Source organism: Cupressus sempervirens, chromosome 7, assembly GCF_028749045.1.
Source record: "Cupressus sempervirens isolate cs-2001-9-10 chromosome 7, ASM2874904v1, whole genome shotgun sequence".
Taxonomy (NCBI): domain Eukaryota; kingdom Viridiplantae; phylum Streptophyta; class Pinopsida; order Cupressales; family Cupressaceae; genus Cupressus; species Cupressus sempervirens.
In genome coordinates, this window is record NC_143124.1 from 891620304 (window position 1) to 891643601 (window position 23298).

The following is a 23298-nucleotide window of genomic DNA, read 5'->3' on the forward strand; positions in this document are numbered from 1 at the left end:
CATTTTTTTTAAAAGCTAATTTTCTCAGACAGTTGAAGGATAAAACGAACTAGTAAAATCTCTACATTTAAATAGCTGCTAACAATGTAAAGCTTCTCGCTGCTGTTCACTGGTCAGTAGCGTTTAGATAATTTACAACCCCAACATAGAGCAACACTTAATCGGTGACGCCAGTTTTAACTCTTCTCGCTTGACTGCAGAATCATTTGCCCTTTAAACTGTTGAAAGCAAAAACTACTTAGTTGTCCAAAACTAATATTATTAACATAAGAAGATTACATCATATTATTAACAAAGGAAGATTATATCATAAGCTAGGATATCGAAGGATTCGAGTAGACATGCTATTATAAATCACCTCAGGGATTTGTAATAACATTATCTGTCCTGGGTTTTCCAAACCTTCTGGAGTGCAATTAAAAGGGCATGAGAAGACATGCTGCTAAAGGCCTTTCATCCAACAATTCGTCTTTCCAATACAATTGATGTACCCAATCATGGAGGACAAAATATGTATCATATTAAAAACAAACATAAAAGTCCAGTTCAAAAGACTAACCAACCATAACTACTAAACCAGCTGAGTGCTATACAAAAATGTTCAATACACCTTACAAAAACTGATACAAACACCAACTCACAATAACAGCTGCCTTCATAGTTAAACAAACAAAAAGATATAGAAAAGTGAAAAATGGTTGCACACCCAAGTTTACATCTGCACCAAAGAATAATGTCAATTAAAGAATTAATACCGACAATAAAATAAAAACAAAAATGCTATTCAGAATAGGCCAAAGCAAAAAACTTGCCCTCTCCTAATCAGCCCAATCTACAAAATCATACTGGACATGAGTTCCTACAATATCACCAAACTATCGCATCTGGAAGGAACAAGCAGCCGGCAGTGCTCTTGCTAATATCAAATACAAGCCTCAAAAAAGCATGTAAGCTTGAAGAATTGTGTATCCCGCGTTAATTTCTTCACTCCCATCAATAGCCACCCATAGGTGGCATGCCATAAGCTGGCATGGGAGGCATTCCCATTCCACCCATACCTGGTTGAAAACCACCTCCCATGCCCATTCCCATACCAGGCACTGGAGGTGCCGGCAAAGCAAGGGGAAGAAGCTGAGCATACATATTCTGCAAACAAAACAGGAATATAGTTATTATTAGCATTTTTTAAATAATCATCACTCAATGCAGTAGAACAAGTTTTCCTCGATGCTTGATTAAAGAAAAATGCATACCTGTTGTGCAACAAGATCTTTCTCTTCTTTCTCTTTGGATCTCTCTTCTTGAACAGCCTCTAACTTGTCCTTAACAAGCTCATCAACTTTTGTTGTGTACTCTCGAATGAACTTTGGAGAAAAAAAAACTTGGAATTAGCTATTTAACTCTCCAGTTGACTTAGAATACTTGTTAAAAAAGAAACTTAAAATATTCGTAGAATGGAAATATATCAATAACCTGAAGTAGGTATGGAAACACAAAGTCAATCATATTATTCATCCAGGCAAGTTCCAAAGCAACATCTGGTCTGATCAAGTCGTAGCAAATGAACAAGCATGAAGCAAAACATTCTTTCTTGCCCTGCAGTTCCAAAAGCAAAAAGTTAGCCTCATTTCAATGACCCACTTCAACAAGAAAATTCAAAATCTACCTTAACCTATGAAAAAGCACCAGCAAATATGTTTTAGCAATTACATACCTGTTCCACAAAATACACCAGCAATTCCTCTGCAAGCTCACGATCACCCGATTGAGAACTAGTTTCCATTGCATCCTTGTAAAGATTATCCTTTTTAGACAGTGCAACAGACTGCCTCCATCTTCCTGCTTTCTTGTAAATGAAAGCAGCAATACGACGGAATTCAAGAAGTTCATGTTTCTCAACCTAATTGAAGTGAAGCTCATTAGAATAATATTTGAATGCTAAGTTGCATCCCATTTTGAACTTAAATTAACGAACTAAAAGAGATGTTCCTCTCACCCTCTGAGCAAGTCCTATCTGATCAAAATTGTCATGCATATCTATAGATTCTCGAAGCCTATCATAATCTTCCTCTTCTACATAAATCTCATTCAAAGCCTCATTAACAGCAGCTACATTGTTGCTCTGTACCGCAACCATGTACGGCTTCACAAGACGGAGATGTCCAGCCTGCATAACAAATACAACAGAACAAAAGAAATTCACATGAAACTACTTCAAACCAAATAGCTGCTAAGGGAGACATCTAGCAAAACTTAATATCTAAGTGAAAGGTATCTTAGTAATCCTGAGAAACAGCGCCAGTTAGTAAGAGTGGAGAGGCATACCTTACGCATGATGTCAACCACTCGTGTGTGGTCTACCCTAAGGGCAAGTACATTTAAGAGGTCATTAATAAGATCCGGGTGCTCTTGCAAATAAAAGTGGACAGCCTTGTAGTACAATTCAACATTGGCCACTTTAACTACAACATCTTTGAATTGCATATGATCCCATGCTTCTGGAGAATGGTTCATGATAGTAGTAGCGGCATTGTCATATTCATCATCTTGAATATATAAATATGTAAGTTCCTTCCAGTGCTGCTGTTCATCACAAACACGGATAAGCCTGGGTATATTGAGCCGTGTTGAAAATAATTTGATATGTTCCATAAGCTTGTCTGGGCGATATCTGGCATAAAGGATGCCCAGCTCCGTAAAGATGCCCATATGTGCACGCTCCAACCCCAGGCCACTTTCCATCAGAGATATGAGTTCATCAAAGCGACCCCTATTTTGATAGTAATCACTAACCTCTTCCAAGTCATCCACCTGAAGTAAAATAAATGTTGAAACACAAACAACATCAATCTTTCACCTTCACAATTACAAATAAACACTGCTGATTAACTTTCCCAAATTATGATGAAAAGAAAAAGATGATTTAGAATGAAACCATCAATATCCAAAATGTTCTCTTTATCTCACAATGGTTATTTACAATGAATAAACCACATATAGAAAAGCGCTTCTGTTGACAAACCAATTACCTGTATAATGATATTCAAACCACAGATTTGGGCCAATCTAAACTCCTCGGCATCAACACAGGCAAAACATACTTCCTTCCATGTCTTTGAACTGTTTGCCTTTCGAGCAGCATCAACTGCTCCTTGGAATTGACCAAGTTTGACAAGAGTGCTGGCAAGTTTTGCCCAGTTGGAAATGAAAGTGAAAATTATCTTAGCTGCCTCATACAGAGCTTCATCAAATAGACGATCTCCCACACTTTGAAGATTAGCGACATTTGGTGTCAAGATGAATTCTTCAATTTCACCGAGTCTGTCAATCTTAGCATATGCATAGAGAAGCTCACTGTCAACTTTTGGTTCTTTAATCTTTTTCCTTACCATCAGCAAATATTTAACCAGGTCATGATACACACTAGCTAGCTCTGCTGCCCTTATCACATCAAGGAACTCTGTAGCATCGTCAGCGCGAATGAATGATTCAATAGCATCACTGACCATTCCCTCCCTGAGTTGTGCCTTTGCAACTTGACTCCAGACTGCATCCTCTTCAACACGTGACGCAAACTCCACAGCCCGCTCAATGCTTCGAATGTTGTCTAAGAGAACATTGACAGCTTGTACATTTAGATTAAACTTCTTAAAGATGGCAAAGGCCTCCTCGTACAACTCTGCTCCAACAGCAATTTCCCCGACTGCGGGACCATCAAAGTTGTCCAGCCTATTAATGTAATCCATTACACGAGACTTATCAGCCTTAATGGCTGTCAGAATGAGAAGATTTTGCAGATTAGGATTTCCACTGAAAGCAGAATTTTGTAGAACAATCTTCTCTAGAAGTTCAATCAACTCGTGTGGCAGATCAGCAGTCATAAATGCTTTCACTGTCGCAGACACCTGATCTGGATTTTTGCTTTCAGGTAAAGCAGTTGATACAACTTGATCAATAAGTTGCCTCCGGAATGGATTTTCTGGGTTAAGAACTTTTTCCCAGAGTTCAGGTTCCATCCGTTCAACAACATACCTGAACCAAAATGTAACATACTCATTGGTTAGGAAGCATGTTAATTGGTTTTAAATACACTACATGTATATATCAGAAGCTTAAAGTCCTTCAAAATATACCTTGCTTGAAGCTTAAATAGAGAATTTTTATTGGTAACATTTATAAGCTCTTCATCACATTGTCCCCGCCTGTATGCAACAACAGCCAAAGTCGGATCCCTTTTCTCACAGTATTTACCCACCACCCGAGAATCATAGTAGGGATTTGTAGTAAGGAAGTGCTCTGGGTTATTATTTGTATCAATGATGATTTTCCCCAATGCATTATGTACATGTACATCCTGACTTCCTTCACTCACAAGATGCTCTAAAAATTGTGTCAACAATCGAAGCCGGTTCCTGAAACAAAACCAAAAAGACAAGAACTGTAAGCTTAATAGAAAGCTAATGGAAATTTAAAAAACGATCTTTGGAAATTTTATATTTTACCTTTTCTCACATTCTTCAACAAGTGGTTCAACGGGGAGGAGGGAACGAACAGATAGAATAAGCCCTTTAATGAAATCCTCAGGACAATCATCATCAAGCAGTTGACCAACAACTAAAGGAGCATTGCTTGGATTAACCTGATCAACAAACAGAAAAGAGGAAACAATTTTGTCCTTTAAATAAACGTCTGTACTCCCCACAATAAAATAATGAAGGATCATATTTTAACCAATATAAGTTATATTAACCCTTTCCAATTAATAAGAATATCCTTCAATATATATTTTCTCCAGTGTTAAGAGACATGGTACTAACAATAAATTTCATCTGGCATGCATAAAACATTTTGGACACATGACAATTTATCGAAATTGTTAGAGACGTGATAAAATAAGTGTTCGATATAGGAACCTACCTTTTGGACATAGCCTTCAATGTATCGCAACATATTGTTTGAATATAAGTAGTGTGTAAGATCAGGAACAAATCCAAACCGATCACAAACATTTATCAGTGGACGAGCATCTGGAAGTCTTGCTTCCATAAGGAAGTTCTTTGTCTTTTCTGCATCATAGAAATTTGACTCTCTGGTTACACGTTCCACCTCCTTGATTTGTCCAGTTTTGGCTGCTGCTTCAATGTATTTGAAGTGAATTTCGGGATCCTCACTGCCAATGACATCCAAAAAGAAGACAAATCTAATGTCAAATCACATGGATTTCATGTAACAAAATGAAACAAGTGACAATCCCAATTCAAATCACCTGGAGCTCAAATATGCACCCAAGAAGAAATATAACCCTTCATAAGACTTGAACTGTTCAAACAACTTGATGCATGAATCTACACCCAATTGTTCAGAATATTCTTTTGCAGCCTGTGACATGAAAGAAGTTATCAAAAACAAAGACAGCATTTATCATTGTCATCTACACCCATTATTAATTTGAAATACATAAAATCCGCAAGCTTTTTACCTGGACAATGATTTGGAGATTTCCCCTCAAGTTAACAAGGAGGAGATCTTTCATGCACTCCAACGCCCACTCTCTAGAAAGGGTCCCAAAGAACTCGACAAGGGCCTGAAAATTACTGTAATCAGTAAGGGAATTGGTAGTTTTTATTCAATTAGAAGTGCACAGGATGTTTCACAGACCTGTGGCTCAATAGCATGGGTGTTGACAATGACACGTTTGATATCCGGCAGCTCTGTATAGTGCTGTAATCAAAACTTGCAATATTAGCGATGCACAAAATATTTCCTAAGAAACGATTTGACATAAGGAAAAGTGGAGTAAACCTAAAAAAGATTTCCACAAAGATTCACATAGACAATATTTCAGACACGATATTAGATCTATACTGAAACCCAAGTGTACCCCCAATGAATCACCCACCTGAAGTGCACGCATATATAAACCAGCTTTCTCACACAACTGTGCTATACGAGGACGGTCATAGTGACTGAAGATTCCATTTGCCAAGATAGCATCAGCAACATTGGGGAAAGTGACCAAATTAATCTCAAGAACCTGCAAGGAAAACAAAATTAGAGAAGACAAAACCACAGTAATTTCTACAATGAACAATGTATAAATAGTTCTTCACTCTTTCCAGACTTCGCACATAAGCATATTTTTAAACTAGGTCTAAAAGCTAGTTGCTTTATAATCATATTAACAACTTGCCTTGGTTTGAAGATGCGCATGTTCTGGCAAATTAGGCTTCAAAACATCCAGCAAAAAGGATGTTGCTTCACGGATCATGTTACGCTGCATATAGATTTAAATTTCAAACAAAAACATAGTAAGTTATATTGACAAATGATTATACTTCAAAATAAGAAATCTATCCTGTGTAAATTTTTGAATTTCCACACAACATTATATATATCAGATTGACAAATGAAACAAACTTCAGAAACATGTTGAGACCAATATATAACAGAATCGTTATTATATCTGATTTTGAGGGAAATATACTTTCTAGTTAGTTCCCAAGTATTTTCTAAATAAATATTGCTTTATCACCAAATACAGGCCTTACAAGAAAAGTTCGTATACAGTATTTTCTATGTAAATATGTTTTATCACCAAATACAGGCCCTACAAGAAAAAATCATATAACAAATAAATTGCAATAAGATAGTCACCCCAACTTCAGACTTCAATACCAAAATCCATAGGTTATTTACCGACAGGAAGAAAATACGTGAAGTTACAACATCTAGAAAAAAAAAATACCTGAAGAAACAGATCTGTGATGACATTGTAGTCAACAGGACAACCCCCCTCCATTTGAGACATCATCAGTGCAAAATTAACAGCGCCCTGGAAAATTTAATCAACAAATAAGACCTCTTCCTTTAAAACATCTTGAGATTCAATATCAGAAATAAATTTCTATAAATTGATAATACCTGGGGATCAGAGCGCAAAATTGTCTGAAGGAGATACAAGTAATCCGGAGTGTACCCAACCTACAAAATTCACGAGTGTCCTATGTTATACCGCATTCATAATCTGTAAAGCTATAAGTACAAAGACAAAACAAAGAGAATGTTGAACTACAAGAAACAAATGATTCCAAAGAAAAAAAAAAATCCCATTAGTTTAAACATAAACAAGCCCTATCTTCCATCATAAATGACCAGTGAACAAATCCAAGGCGTACCTGTTTACAGTAAATAAGTATTTTATCAAACTCCCCTCGCTCAGCAAAAGCTGCTACAACTTTGACGGTAGCCCTTGCTTTAATGTATATTTTTAATGCAAGGTCATTGTCCACAGTCTACACCAAGAAACAAAAGGTAACTCAAAAAAATGATTTTGCATTATATATACAAATATGCAGAAAGTGCATAATGAATTATTTAAATTTTTTAATTGAACAAAGGAGTTACAGAGAAGTTTTAAACAATCGAAAAAAATGTTTGGCAAAAACATGACCAAGTTAAAACAGTAGAGTAGAACAAACTACTCATAAAACATTTTAAAACTTCATTACTTTCCAGTAAAAAAATATTACAGAAGCTGCTACAGCATTAAAACCAGGGTGGCTGTTGCTAAAGCAGAGCATAAAGAAACAACTATAAGATTAGAAACAATTCTAAGCCAGTTCACTAAATCAGGATATAAGTTCCCCATCAATAAGTACCCAGGCCATTTTGAATACAACAGGGATAAGAATTTCCAAAACATAGTATCTCAAAATGTGAAATGAGGAAATAGCTGCAATTTACAGGCACAGAGCAGGCATAGAGGATGGTGGACAAAAATTAAAGACATAACGTTGTCAACTTTAGCCAAAATGAGATTCCTAATGTTTCCTTTATAAGAAACATTTAATCAAAACAAAAGATATTATACTAATTACCAAGATTATAGGAAACCTTAGGGCATAAAAGACCATATACTAATTCAGTAATTACAAAGTACAGTGATGATCAGTGTAAAAACCATGGTACCTAATTTTATCCAAAAGCATCAAAACTAACCTTCACAAGATCCCCCAATTCCTCACTACACTCCAGCTTGTCCTCAGCGAGCCAATTCTCCAAAAGGTTCTTTTTGTTCTGATTTACAACTAATCGTGACAGTTCAAGAGACTCAAATGCATTTAACTTTCCTTTTGTCAATAGAGTACCAAAATACTGGAGAAGTGGTGGTGTCTGCCCTGGTTGTACTGGAACACTCTACAAAAACATTAGCAGTTTCTTTAATACTAATTCTGAGTATGATATTTTTTAATACTCAACCCTTGCTATTTATTAGACCTACTTCTGATAGGATAACTTTGATAAAATCCAAAACTACCTGGAACTTTGCTACAGTGTCTGGCGTACGGAGAATGCCTTGAGGAGATTCTGCAGCAAGTTCTGCTGCTTCTTTATACTTCATCTGAGAAAATAACTCTTGGAACCGCTGGACAACCTACATAGCAAACACAAATATCCAGTTACAACATCTATTTCTTCAAGCTGCAAGAACATAATGATATCAATTTATATTATTAGCTGCAATCTTAAAAATGTATTTTTTTACACCTAATACTAACAAAAAATGAAAACATTCAATTTGTCGGATAAGACACTCTTTCACTTATTATTTAAATTTACACTAGTCAGAAGAAGATTAAGTTCAATTATGCTGCTAATGCCTGAATTCTATTTAGTTAATTAAAAATGCAAGAAATTCAACAGAGAACACTAAAAATACAAGTGCTCCAAAATTGTTCGTTGAAAATCCCCCTCAATTCCGTATTTGAGGTCTTGGTCAAAGTGTCCAACTTCATACACATTAAATCTACTAGAGTTAATTCCAAGTTAATGGACAAATAAGGTCTCAGGAATATCTATAATTCGTTATTACAAAGCTGATTGCAATATTAAAGAAGCATTTTGGGAGTTGATTCTCGTACATTTTAGACATGCACTAAAATTATGCAACTTCACAATTGTCGATACTTACCAGATTTTCGGCCCCAGGAAGATTTCCTCTTTTAGCAAGATTCACAGCAAGCTCAAGGTTGTTGAGCTAGAGAAATGCAACACATACATCAGTTAATATATAGAGAGCATTAAATGGAAAGCAAGCTTCAGTGAAAATACAATATATCACAAAACCACCTGTCCGCTAACAAAAGGCACAATTGTAGCTTCATTGACAGTTGCAAGCAAAACTTGCCCCCTCCGATTGACAGCAAAGAACCCACCAACTGAGGTTGCTTCAGATGTTAAAAAGATTGGATCGGGACTGATCCGGTTCCTATACACTGCTGTTGCTGTTTCCAAATCATAAACAAATAGAAGTCCCAGCTTTGTAATCACAAATATCAGACTATACTTGTGTGATATCTGTTGATATCAAAGAATTGCATTAGGAGACCAATATCTCAAATAGTCCCTACAGCATGGTCATTAGAAAATCATTTTCATGAACAAAACTTTATCAATGAACATCTTACCTGCATAGATACTGGAAAATCATCAGCAAAATCTGGCGGGAAAAACAGATCTGCCTGTTTCTTTGTGAACCCTGGCTTACCTGATTACATTAAAAAAATTACAACTCATATTCACTTTCAGCTCATATATTTACCAGTGTCATACATAACAGCAAAATACAAGTCCCGATACATATGACAGACAAAGCTCAAACAGAAGCACTACCCTTCACTCTCTTTACACATACACACTAAAATAATGAAAAGCATCAGACATCAGTATAACAAAAGGCAAACAGTAAAGAATAAATTGAAATGTTGGCTTTACATATGAAATAGGTAACTAGAAGTGCAACTATAGTAGATTTCTGGTCCAATGGCATCTCCAAGGGCCAGAACACTGAAATTCAGTAGAAAACCAATATTAAGCCTTAAACAGGGAATAAAGTAGCCTTTAAACGGGCCTTCAAGGATTAATCCTCCTTCAAAAAAGGTAATGAACAATAAATGGGTTCCTCCAAAAAAGAATGGATTAAAATTAGCATTGATGGGGCCTAGAAGGCAACCTGGGACCTTGTGGAGCTGGTTACATGATTAGAGGTTGGACAGGTAACATACTTGTGGTAGGGGCTAAGAATTTGGTCAAGGGCAACAATGAATAGCATCTCCTAGCAATCAATATGGCAAAGCAGTTCAACATAAAAAAAACTTCATTTGGACAGAGATTCACTGGTTATTATCAGTGCGAACATGAAAGGGGAATCAAATGTCTGATAACACAATAAATATATTAAAAAGATCTGTTCCTTGATTGACACCATTGAAAGTTACAATGTAATTACACATGTGATGCATGGGGGGGAATGCTACATTACCGGGTTTGCACCCTGGACCCTTGAACCAGGTCCGGGTGCGAACCGGGTCCATGTTAAGAATGGTCCAGACTGGGTCTGGGCAGGGTCCATGCCCAATCCTGTGGGTCCTCATGGGTCCAAAGTCAAATTTTTAAAATTTAAAAAAAAAAAATTGGTTCCAAACACACTTTTTTTCTCATTTGCTCTCATTAATGCCATGATTTTCTTTAGAATAGTGAACATACATCAATGATCAAGCCAATAGATTCAACTATGAAATGATTTAGTTTTACAATTATGTATATTTGTCTTATTGTTTTGTATATATAATGCATAAATATATGTGTGTGTGTATAATTTATATACACACAAACCCATATGAGCCATAATGAAAAAAAAAATCACAGACCCACAAACCCAGTTTTTGTACCCATACCCAAACCGTCACTTAAGGGAAATGATATTGCAGATACAATGTCTATTGTTAGTGAGCCTCAAAGACAAAAGAGAGAGGGCATAATTTTAAAAACTCGATCTATTCAAGGGGAATGGCTTGATTTGGTCACTTAAAAGAACAATTGGATAGCTTAAATCAGTAAACATAAAACGAGTAGCAACTGTGAATGGTTCAGTCCACTTCCCTCACAATTGACGAGGCCCTTTTAACATTTAAATTTGAAATACCTTTTCTTTCTTCCCACTTTCCAGTATCTGTTAGAAAAAAACTTTATGAAAAGAAACTTTTCTCAAGATTATAAGTGGGAGATCAGAGTAATCTAGAAGGGAATCATGAAGAGGATGGTGGCAAAAAACCACACATGAGATGGCAATTATAGTGGTCTTGGTGAGTACTTTGATATTCATTATTAATGAATAGTCTAGAATTTGAGGTGTAAAGGTGACACTGGGCAAGGAAATTACCGTTAGGAAAGTGCTAAATTGGCTTCACATCCAGTTGTAGAGATCGGCACCTGATAGACAGTTGTAATGGAAGTAAATTTCACTTTAGACACTCCAAAGCAACAGAAAACATTCCTGAGCCGGGGTTACCCGAAAAAGGTTTAAGGGAATTTTTTTGGTGGACAAGGACAATCCACAACTCTAGCATATACCAGACCTGCTACTGAGGGAAGCATTTATGACTCTATAGAACACAGATATAGGTCCAATATTGGTATGGTTTCACTGGGGTTTAAATGGGCAATAGAACAGAGAACAGAAGACAAGGCATTGTGGGTAACCTGCTCCTGTGTGAAGCCAGATGGAACTAGCGGAATGATTTCTACCTTGGCCTTAACAGAGCCGGGGGCCAGATTTCAAACTGAAGATTGGAGGCTGGTGGAGCATATGTAGCAAAGCTTTAAGCACTGTATTGTCCGAAGCGCACAACAACTAGCAAGGAGAAGAGAAAGAGGATGCTAGGGATGGTTGGGAACTGCTAAAAGAATACCTGATGCAGATGGACAAAGATAAGAAGCAGAAGGACCAGGAGAGATGGGCAGCCACGAAAGCAAAATTGGGTACAAGAGGGGGGACTTTTCATCCCTGAAGGTTCTGCAGTGTCTGAAACATTGAGAAAGATCAGGAAGGTGAAACCCAATTTTAATTTTATCCCAGGCCAGTAGGTTTGTGGCGCATTTTTGTTTTGGTATGTGCAGGGAATAGAGCTTTTTCGATGTTTATATTTGCTGATGTTTACATCAGCAGTTTCTGGTATACTTCCTCCTGTATTCCCAAATTGTAAAGAATATGGGCTATTCAATTGTATTGACAGTAAGGCTTAGTTCTGAAGTAAGGGTAGGGTTTCTCCTCGTGTTGTGTCAGAATATTATTATTAGTAAAATCTTATTATCACCGATCTAAACAAAATATGCAATTATGTATTTTTTCCTGCAACAATGGAAAGAAAATTGAAGTAAATGTGAAACCAAAGAATGAGATTGCTATAGGTGAAACTAGAACAAGAACTCCACAATCAAATTCATTTGAAAGAGTTTCAGCTGAGTGTTAATGTCCTTTCACATAATCCCAGTAACCATTTCATGATTTCCATTGTAAATGCAACCAATAACAGTTCCTGTAGTTCATCTATAATATCAAGTTTCAACAGAGAACATATTTACAGAAAACAATCAACTCTTCAAATTTTTAAGCAGTTCATATTGCAAATTGAAATCAACAAGCAACAGAATGCCATACCTGGCTGTGCACCCAGCTCAATCACATGTAGTTTTGAAGTGAGCTGCCCTCCAGTGATTGTTTTTGAAGCAAAGGAAATAAGGATGGAAGGATTTTCGTTGCCTGCAACCTACAGAAAAACAGAATCAGCGTTCAGAAATACTTTACAGGGTTTAGCATACACATGCAAATAGAAGCACAACAGAAAGAAGCATCTGTTATGATTCAAGCTTGAAGGGCCATAGACAATAGCCTCAAAGAGCAGAGACGAGTTTTACCTTAAATGATGCAAATGCAGCTGCATGTGCTTCTAGAGCTTGACTTCGCTGCTGCTCTACAGAAAACAACTGCATGTTCCCCTTGACAAGTTGTGGCCTCTGTCCATAGAATTTAGTGTTAAAACAAGTGTAAACCCCAAAAGTTAAGGATTATAATAATATCACGGCCGCAAGATAGTAACACACCTCAGGTGCTCCTGGAGCAATTCCAATCAGAACAAGCCACTTTTCAGTAGGATCACATCGATAATTTATTATCTGGTTGCCTGTTAAATTAGCCGTTCTGTCGAACATTCGGACAGGTTCAGATTCCCCTGTACTCCAATAATTTAACATGTTAAAAAGAAGAGAAAATAACAAAGCATGCTGTCAAAAGAAAACAAGCTTTGCATGAATACACAAATAGAATTTCAGGCACATCCAATATTACACCTTTCTTTGCTTTAGAATATTATAAGAGCACACAAAAAGCAGAAGTTCCTTTGGATCTTCCAGAGCTTTTCATTACCTTCCAACGACCAATGATATACTGAAGTCTGTGTAACAAGTCCCAACATCTTGGGTGTAATCCACTTCCAAAAGACAACCTAATAACAAGTTTATGATATGTGAGATGACATGAACTATCTTTGTGTGTTAATAAACCGTACTTGTAAAAACAAAATGAATGAAGAAATAATCCAGTTGGCAACAGGTCAATACCTGTTCAGGCATCTGATACGATTTCACCTTTGCCTTCATCTCAATGTTAAATATCTGTAGATGATCCTGCGTGGTGCCTGGTATTTGAGCTGACATTCATATCACACGAAATGTCAGATCCACTATTTCTACATTAAGTGTGATTTAGCATTAACAACTACTACTTAGTAATTAATTTAATTATTTCCAAGAAAATTATCCTCTTTCAAACAGTGTAGAATCTAAATGTTCAGTAAAATTAATGTACTTACAGTTTGACTTCAAGAAAACTGCTTGCTACTGACAGGACATTGTAATCAATGAATTTTTGGTATACAGAAGGAAAGAAATTCCAAAACACTGATAAAGTCTACAACAAGATTCATTTAAACTTTATTTGAAAGAGAACTGGAGCCAATCAATGAAAAACATCAAATCAAAACAGAACAACTCTAATTCCAAGGGTGCACCCCACAACAAAAATAATGGAAAGATAACATAATTTTACACCATATTTCCTTTGACTAATCGTGTTCACAATGCATCATATGAATGGTTTGTGCTCTATTTCATTTAACTTTTTTTAATCATAATGCATAGTTGAAAATACAATTTCCTTATCCTCTGCTAAAATATTAAGCTGCGAGTAGTGACTCTGCAATAGAATAATCTTGCTAGGTTTTCTAAATTTAAGATTCTTGAGCATGCATTACTTATGCCAAACTGTTGTACACAAAATCCATTTCTCTGTTTTGTATAAACTGGCATCATATTTCTGTTAATTCATTTTTTTAAATTAAGTTTGTTACCGTAAACTTATTAAAAAAACTATTTCTTCAAATTTCAACTAGCAAATAGTCCTACCAAACATGCTCTTCAGCATATAAACAAATGCTTCCCAGCGTAAAACTGAAAATTTGCCTTAGGCCATCTTCTATGTTTAATTGAAAATTTAGTTCATGAGATTCATGTTTATGTTCCACAACAATTAGAGTCCGATGAAATTCCAAAAGAAACAGAATTTGGAGAAAACACTATTAAGATTTAAATGCATTATGACAAATTTTAAATATTGCAGATAAATATATATTAAAATGTGTTTAAATATTATTGATGTATAAATAATATACATTGAATTTTATATATTAAAAAGTAAATATATTATAATCAATAATCTAATTTAATTTTTTAAACTATTGAATTTTAATTAGTGGTGACTTGGCTGCACTGTTAACAGTGCGCCCAGGGTTCAAATCCTCGCCTGGCCCAAATACAAATGTTAATACCGGATGGGCAGACCTTGGTGGTCATGCAAGTAGTTGTTGTAGGTATAACAGTGGTGGTCATGCTAGAGACACCATGTGGCAAGAAGGGTGGTTTCCGGTGGTGATAAAAGGAGGTGTTAATGCCTCATATTTGTTCTCCGGGATGGGGTCCCCTGTTGTGACCCCACTGGTTCAAAACTCCAGTCAAAAGCAACTGTCACTGATGAAAAAAAAAATTAAACAAAGATAATAATTAAGAAACAAATTACTTAAGAGACAAAATAGAATCATGTTAAATTTTTTATACATATATATAGAGAATCATGTTAAATTTTTTATACATACATACATACATGTGTGTGTGTGTGTGTGTGTGTGTGTGTGTGTAAATTTTTTATACATACATACATACATGTGTGTGTGTGTGTGTGTGTGTGTGTGTGTGTACATATATACATATATATATAAACATAACCTAAATTGAGCTCCTTTCCCATACAATTTTTTGGACAGAATGCAATAAACTTATTGGTTTTCTAAACTTCCCGGCCAAAATTCAGTAAACCTTATGACAAAAGGTGTAACTAGTATAGATAGCTTAAATAAGTCTATCTAAGAATTCCAGTAAACATCAATCTTTGAATTCAACCATTCATTAAAGAGTTAATTCTGTTTTATTTGATTTACTCAAGGATTATTTTATTTCACATCAGATGTATTTGAGTTCTATTCTATTTTTTAAAATTATCTTATTTTTATTTAAGAATTACCTTATTTTATAACCTTGCTTACTTCTAATTTTATTTAAAGAGAAATATAACTTTGATATTTAAATTTTGATTTAACTTTATAAATAGCAACTTTTCACTATTTATGTAATTCTTTCATTTGGCAGCTTGCTTTTACTTTGAAGAGTGTAATAAATATTATATATTTATGTTACTTTTTTTTTAGTTAACTTTTACAGTTTTTGTTTTTTCTAATATCCTACCTGTGTTATGGTTTTTATATACACAATAACAATATAAGACTCTTTGATGCCACTGTGTAACACCTCATGTTGTAACAACCTCTAAGTTGTTCATGTCAGTGACAAGAAAATATGAATGGAATCACAAATTGTACAGCATTATCAATGCGACTGATACTTAATGCCCATAAAGCTCTATCACTTGATAGAAGTGTGAGGTTAAGTTACACTGTTTAAAGGTAATTGGGAGATTTTGCAGTCTTGCACTTATTTGAATCACACCTCTCATAAATGTTGAAGCTTGGTATGCCAGCAATCAAAATCACTGCTGTAATAGCACTAACACTGTTAGTTTGTTAGTTTCTTAATGATGTTTTGAAATTTATTTGTAATCACTGGAATTGGCAAGATGCATTTCCACCCCCTCAGACATGTCTCCGAGTCTTTTTGTGCAGCCAGAGTCTTCACTTTTGGTGGGAGATTTTGCCTCGGCATTTCCCTATCTCCCACCAAGTTTCCAAGCATCTCCTGGGCATCGCCTGCCAAAAAGGCACATAGAAAACATATAAAAAATAATGAACATTATTTTCCTTCTCCATTCACCATTGGAAGCACTGAAGTTACCCTGGAAGAGTGAAATGTGCACATAAGATTGCAGCCAGGTTGCATCTACTGTTTTCAATTTTTTTTGTTGTTTGAACCTCCTGCACGCTTTTCGATATGATATTCAATAGGACTATTAATCTGAGGTTCAAGTTTTTATTTTTAAATTTTAAGACACCGTGTGAATGCTTCCACATTTTGCACACGTGTATGCCAGTGCAGTTGCATGCAACTGTGCTAACAAAAATGTATACAACATGTGAAGGCATTCCCGTGGTAGTCATAGATACAGAATCTATAGGTTGCTTTGGAGTGTACCCTATAAATTCTTAGTTAATAATCAAATTCAATCTTAAACTTTCCCATTGTTCTTGCTTTCAAAGTTCTATTTAAGGATTTCTACTTATTTTTTCGAAATTATTAAATTATATTAATAAATTTGGTGTCTCCAAGTACCCCCATCTCCTATTTTCAAAAATTAGCCATAGCAGAACTGGTGCCAACCTGCAAAGTCTCCAAGTCTACCCATCTCCTAGAGCCTATGATTGTAATAAATTGTTGATACAAAATAGGAGGCACCAATCCTCTTCAGATTAAACCTCCATATATTCATGATTGTAGCTCCCAACACTTGATTACATCAACACAAAAACCATTTCTGACATCAACCGGTGCTGATAGCTATAATCTGAGTTTTAGAGTAGACTGCTTCTGGTTTAAAGGCTTTAAAAAAATTAATGTTCATACATAATTGATATACTAGTTGTATCATACCAAGTCCCAATCTTATATCCCTCAACATTGTAATACTTCTACCCACAGATTGCAGACCTAGATTTGGCGAGCACACAGAAAGCCCAATATTTTTACCTAGGCAAAAACTTGACGACTTAGGAAACAAATTAAAATCTATTATAAAAAAGATATTAGCAATATCTAATTACAAAATGTATTAAATTAAAAACTGACATCTTGAAAGAGCAAATGAATGGTTTTACAGCAAAAACATGTGAAAAACACATTTTAATCAGTTTTTTATCCGTATTAGCATTTTTACCCATGTTTTCCTTGCATCTATAAAAATTCATGAGCTGAACTTAAAAGACTCACTGCAAATACGTTAGAATACTCAACCACTCGGAGAGTATTCAGTGACTCAGAAAGTACTCGCAAAGTTTGCAAATTATGCTTCTATCCTTCTATGTATTTATATTTATAACATTCTCTCTGTTGAACAAATATTTTAACTTCTATTTGTCACCCTTTTACTACAATGATTCTTTGTAAAACAAATTATTATATTCTCCTTTTTATATTTTACCATACTGCATAATGACTTGTTGATAATTTATTCTCCTAGTCAAATAAAATTATTCTTTTTGACTTTTTATTCTTACATCTTAGCACTTACACTTGTATATTTTTTGGACAAATGGTAGTAAATTTTATATGAATCCGATTTCCATTCTTTAGTTTATTCTTTGTTGTATTTTTTGTTTGTTCTCTTTCCAATTCATCAATACATGATTCCATTTTGGTTTGATTCTATGCTCTGTATTAATTTCTTTGTAACTATAATTTACACAATGTCATGTTTATGTTCTTCTCTTTAAATTTGTGGCTTTCTAGCATGTACAAATTTGTAAGAGTAACATCAAGTTAGTTTGTAAGGTCTCCTAATTCTTAAGTCAGTAACTCACCAAACTCACCAAGTCTGAACAAGTTTGAATGCTCAAACTCGGCAGGAGAAAAAAAAAAATCTTCCTATTTAAGTCTCCAAATTTTAATGGTTTTTGGGTTTATGATTCCAAAACATACATTAAATGTAACATTTAACTCCCCGTCTTTGCCTTCAAGTCAATCTAATTCTCTTCGGCTCAGTAGAATATATACATGAAATATAGCATTTAAGTTTAATATGTGACTTATATTTTACATTATATTTCATCTATAATGTTAGGATATTTGAGAGTGGTTTCAGATATCTAGGTGTTCAATGCAAATTGTAGGTTTCAGAAGACATTAAAACTTTTCGAACTTAGTCAAATTTCAGTAATTAGCAGGCTCCTATCGGCATTCTCTCCCTCTCACTATGACTCTCTTTATTTGCCTTGAACAATAGACCTGTATCTCTCACTATCACTCTTCCTCTATCCCCATCCTCTACCACTCTCTATCTTGCTCTCTCCTCACTCCTCCAAGATCTAGAGCTATCTCTCTACCTCTCTTACCCTCAAACCTTCAAAAGTGGTACTACCCTCAAACTTGCTTTTGTGTTCCCCAAAACTCCATCAAACTATAAAAGCAAGCAAGGGCTGTGATATATCATGACAATGAAACTAATCCATATCCCTTTTTTTAAATCTTTGCAAATTCATAGTTTAAAAAGTATTATGGTTGTTATATGGACCTATATAAGATGCCTTCATAAAAAGGATTCTAGCTCCTCTGAGCTGCCAAGCTATAGACTTATAGTTTTTGTTTTGATATTTGTTTGAAACATTTGATGCAATGCATTTCATATTCTATCAGTTTTCTATATATTTGAGAATACTTATATAACAAGTGTGCTATTTCCTGAAGCTACAATTTGTATTTATGATTTACTCTTATGTGACTCATGTAAACTTGTGTATGGGATCAAATTAGCATCTATTTGATGATGTTATTGTGATTTCAAGTATTATTTAAAAAGGGTGCATGAAACAACACTTTAAATCCTTAAAAATCTCTAAATTTCTTGGGTTTTTCATATTTTGCCAGGTCTTGCCAAGTTTTTGTTGAGCACCAAATCCCTAGTCAGGTTAGCCTTACCCAGTCCTCACCGAGTCCAAATCTGGGAACTAGGGATATAACTAACTTCATTGTCCTATGCTTCTGTCGTTAAGTTTGTAACTTTAACCTTTGAGATATTCTCTCTGATAATCCTTGCAAAGTACATTTTTCCGATTGAAGGTTGGTTCTGTATTTTGTTTTTGTTCCTCATCACAGAAAAATTCCAATTACACATCTTGATATTTAATGGATCATGTAGTTTAATCCAACACATGCCATTCAAAATTCCAATCTCATATTGGTTACAATCGAATGTGAAAATCTAATGTTTATGATTTGAGTTTAAATAATGCATGCAGTGGAGGTCCAAATAAGATGGACACTGCCAATCAAATTTTTTTGCAACAAATACTGAATGAAGCAGTGACAAACAAAGTTACAGGAATTAGCGCTGTTCCAAGGGCTTGACTTTCAAGGATATTAACAATATATACAACAAGATAATTTATGGATTTCAATTAAAAAAAAAACCACCATAAACATTTTCATGTCAACGAAAATTTTGTCATCATCTTTTGTGCTTTTTGCTTAATGCCACCTTTTTCCTTTTTCCTTTCTCCTTTCTCCTTTCTCCTTTTCATCTCTTCAATTTGCATCCTAATGGTGGATCAGTCTGATCTGAAATGTTGATGATAAAAATTGTTTACACAATCAAATCCAGAAAACAAACTAATAATAATGCCACCCTCATCATATACAATCACATTTATGGCACAGACTGAAATCCATAGACATCTACAAGCACCAATGTAAAAGTGTGTTCAACCCAGTTTGCAACTTTTTAATAATATTGCTTCCCATAAAGAAGTTCCTACTAAATAGTTGACCACATCTTCCAATTTGACCATGCCAGATAAAAATAAATACATACCATTTTTGCAATCAATGGTACTTAGTTCTACAATAAGTTGGATTTCTCTCAATCTGGTCAACCATATTACCTAGGTTTTCATATTAAAAAAAAGCTCTACTTAATTTATTGATCCTACCATTACAGTTATCAAAGAAACAATAATGAAAACAAACTAAATCAAAATTTTCTCAACCTTCAAAGAAATTCAGATGGCTCTAAAGAGCGCCTTGTAACCAACCAGAAACTAAATGATTTTATATCTAGTAGACTTAAATTTGTCATTTCAAAAATTAAATTGGTATATAGAAATTAAAATAATACTAAATCTATAGATCCACACAATGCTAGTTTAGATGGAATGCCAAAACTGTAAAATCAAAATGCTCAAAGAAAAGAAGAATCCAACAAAACCTTTCAATGCAAGAATTCTACTGTTGGGATTCATTAGAGCTGAATCTGCTGTTATAGGTCTCCTCATCACAGGCACAGGATTATTGGTGTCAATGATCACAACACTGTTTGAAGGAGCTGTTTCCCGTACACAAATGTACTTATCTGATTCCATAGTAACATGAGTGAATGTAATAAACTGTGGATTTATCCCAAGGCTTGGCAACTGCAAGAATCCAAACACATGATACCAAATTTTAGTAAAATTACTATTTTCAATACTTGTGTTTCCTTAAACCAACATCAACTCACACATCAATATCATGGAGAAGGTCTGAAAATTGTCATCACCTAATAAATAGTTTTGTTATTGTTATTGATTTAGTTTAAAATTGAAAACTTGAGTGACACTTTAGCTTAACAGTGAAGCTGCGAGTATTAGAATACATGATAAAAATCTGCAAGAAAGGTAATATGGATCCATTGTCTTTTTAAATATAATTTCCCTTGTTTTTAAATCAAACATTATCAAAATTCAATTTTCCACATGGAGAAAACATCTTCAATTGCATTATAATGCATCAGACATCTGCACGGTAACTTTTTTTAGATCAGCACAATAACTTTATTGAATAAAACGTATAGAATAGATCAAACTTATATCTATAACATTGTCTGCCATATCCGACGCATGAGAGTTGTACAGATACATCAGGCTTTGATACGACCTGTATAATTATATACAATGAGCACTGCACATGAGCATTACCATTTCCCAATTGTTAGTATAAGGGAAACTCGGATGCTGAAGCGACCCTGTTTCTCCTACATTAAAAGAATTCCCCTGCCGTGTAAAGTAGTGTCTAGCAATATACAGCCATTGTGTAAGTATGCAGTAGAGGTGGCAAGCCCACTGGCATGTAAGCTGGGGAAGCTTACATAGCTGTTCGGGTAGCAATCATGACAAATACTGAAACCAGATGCGGGAACCCAGAGCTTCACCAACTCGATATCAAATACAGCAAAATGCTGCCGTTGTGTAACAAGCGTGCACTAGGGATGGCAAGCCAACTGTAGCGTAAGCTAAGGGAGCTACCCTGATTGTTGAGATGGTGGCGTGGACTAAAATAAGAACCCTGATGTGTGCATTTAAGCCCAGAGCTTCACAAGCTCAAAATCATATCAAACATAATCGCATTGAATTTACCACCAGATCTGAGCACTAGATCCGGATCCGCAACTAGCTTATTTTGTCATTCTAAATGAAGGGCACTTTAGCAACTAATCAACATCAAGGACTGCCAGTATCGAAATCAGGTGACGTTCAACTGTTTAAAAAAATTAGTTTCCTCAAAGAATCAATTGCAGTACGATCCGCCGGGCACTACTATTCTAGCTTATACCTCGTCTAAGTTTACTTCATTGACAATCACTGACATAGATCATTTCGGTAAAAGGAGTTATTGACAAAAAATTAACTAAAACAATTTGCAACAAGCAGACCTAGTGATAGATTAAAGCCTAACTTCTCTTAGAGGCAAATCCAATTAGAACACGTGATCCGCTGCAATATCGCTGAATTTATACAGATCCGCGAAAATCCACAAAGAAACACATTTCGACTTGGAACAGTCATAAGCCCTATTGAAAAAAGAAAAATAGCGAAAAAATAACACAGATATTCACCAAATAAGCTGCAAAAATTGCATCTACGACTCACCGTCAGAGCCTCCTTCATGGTGATCGGTGCGCTAGCTGCAGCCATGACTGCCGAGACAATTTAAAGATCCCTTCGTAGAAAGTTATCCAATTGCAAAACCCTAATTCTAATCCGTCGAGGCCAATTGCAGAATTAAGTAAGGAAAACCATCGATCTGTTCAGTAGCCCCTCAAAGAAAACCCTCAGTGCTCCACCAAATCCTGCGCACCCGGGCTCGAAAATAAGAATCAAGGGCAAACGCAAGTGCATCTGAAATAAAAAACAGGTCATTTGTAGTCCGGAAATGACGAGGCTCGGAGTCCGAACCTGCCAATGTTGTTAAAATGGTTCGGCACCGAAGCTATAATAGGGGGTTTCTTAGTCTAATTTTGTTTTAATGCTTTACTTTAGTGGCCCTTTTTCTTTTTCTTTTTCAATTTTGGTTTTCTTTTGTATGTAGTCGCCGCTTTCCAATTGGAGGCACATTCGGATAAAAGCTGACGAAAAGAAATTCTCATTTATGGGATTCCATACTATTATTTTGTTTAAGAGAAGGATGCAAAGCGTTTAGTTTCTTTAATAGAAAAAAATAATATGAATTTTATGCAATAGTAAAATGTGTAAAAATTTTAAAATAATTTAAAAATAATATGAATTTTATGCAATATTAATTCTAAAATAATTTGTTACATTTTGTGTATGAAAAATGAAAAGTTCTACAAAACAACAATCAATAATGATAGAAGAAAATAATATGAATTTACAATAGTAAAATGTATGAAGTCTCTAAAATAATTTGAAAATAATAAGAATTTTATGCAATAGTAACTCTAAACTAATTTGTTGCATTTTGTATATAAAAAATTAAAAGTCCTACAAAACAACAATCAACAAATATATTTTTATAAATTATTTCAAATATAATATAGATGAAAATTTTATAGTTGCAAAAAAAATTGAATAATAAATTGTTTTGATTGGAAAAACAATTTAAGGAAAAAGTTACACTTCCACAAAACAACCATTCGAATTGTCAATAAATACAATAAATATGAGAACTTTATAGTTCAAAAAATAATTGAATAATAAAGTGTTCTAATTGGACAAACAAATTTAAAAGTAAAATGCATTGAATGTTATAGTTTTCTACCTACAACGGAAATTTAAAAATGTGAGAGTATTGTGCATTTATAAAAGAGATTTTAATTTGTTATTTTAGTTCAATTTTTACTAAATTTTTTACATA

The 23298-nt window shown here is 34.8% G+C and overlaps 1 protein-coding gene across 1 annotated transcript; it reads right to left on the reverse strand.

Annotated features, from left to right (window-relative positions):
- Positions 1–500: 500 nt before the first annotated feature.
- LOC149550363 (clathrin heavy chain 1) lies at positions 501–22318 on the reverse strand. Its single transcript, XM_089793394.1, has 30 exons — positions 22074–22318; positions 20375–20579; positions 13459–13547; positions 13265–13343; positions 12943–13070; positions 12757–12855; positions 12500–12608; positions 9468–9547; positions 9130–9357; positions 8972–9037; positions 8318–8434; positions 7999–8196; positions 7176–7292; positions 6922–6981; positions 6746–6832; positions 6191–6274; positions 5900–6034; positions 5659–5721; positions 5480–5584; positions 5267–5379; positions 4918–5170; positions 4503–4639; positions 4134–4412; positions 3030–4032; positions 2326–2811; positions 1997–2167; positions 1715–1900; positions 1474–1596; positions 1254–1364; positions 501–1146 (listed from the first exon to the last, which is right to left on the reverse strand). Exons 1-30 carry the CDS (start codon positions 22116–22118, stop codon positions 994–996), a joined length of 5109 nt encoding a protein of 1702 aa, XP_089649520.1. The 5' UTR covers positions 22119–22318; the 3' UTR covers positions 501–993.
- Positions 22319–23298: the final 980 nt, after the last annotated feature.

What these genes read in the sequence shown, in the direction of transcription:
- LOC149550363 (XM_089793394.1), bottom strand. Translation starts at nt 22,118, where the DNA reads ATGGCTGCAGCTAGCGCACCGATCACCATGAAGGAGGCTCTGACG. An exon ending in ACACTGTAGCAAAGTTCCAG is followed by an intron (nt 8,197 to 8,317) that starts GTAGTTTTGGAT and finishes ATGTTTTTGTAG; the next exon opens with AGTGTTCCAGTACAACCAGG. An exon ending in TCACAGATCTGTTTCTTCAG is followed by an intron (nt 6,275 to 6,745) that starts GTATTTTTTTTT and finishes ATCTATATGCAG; the next exon opens with CGTAACATGATCCGTGAAGC.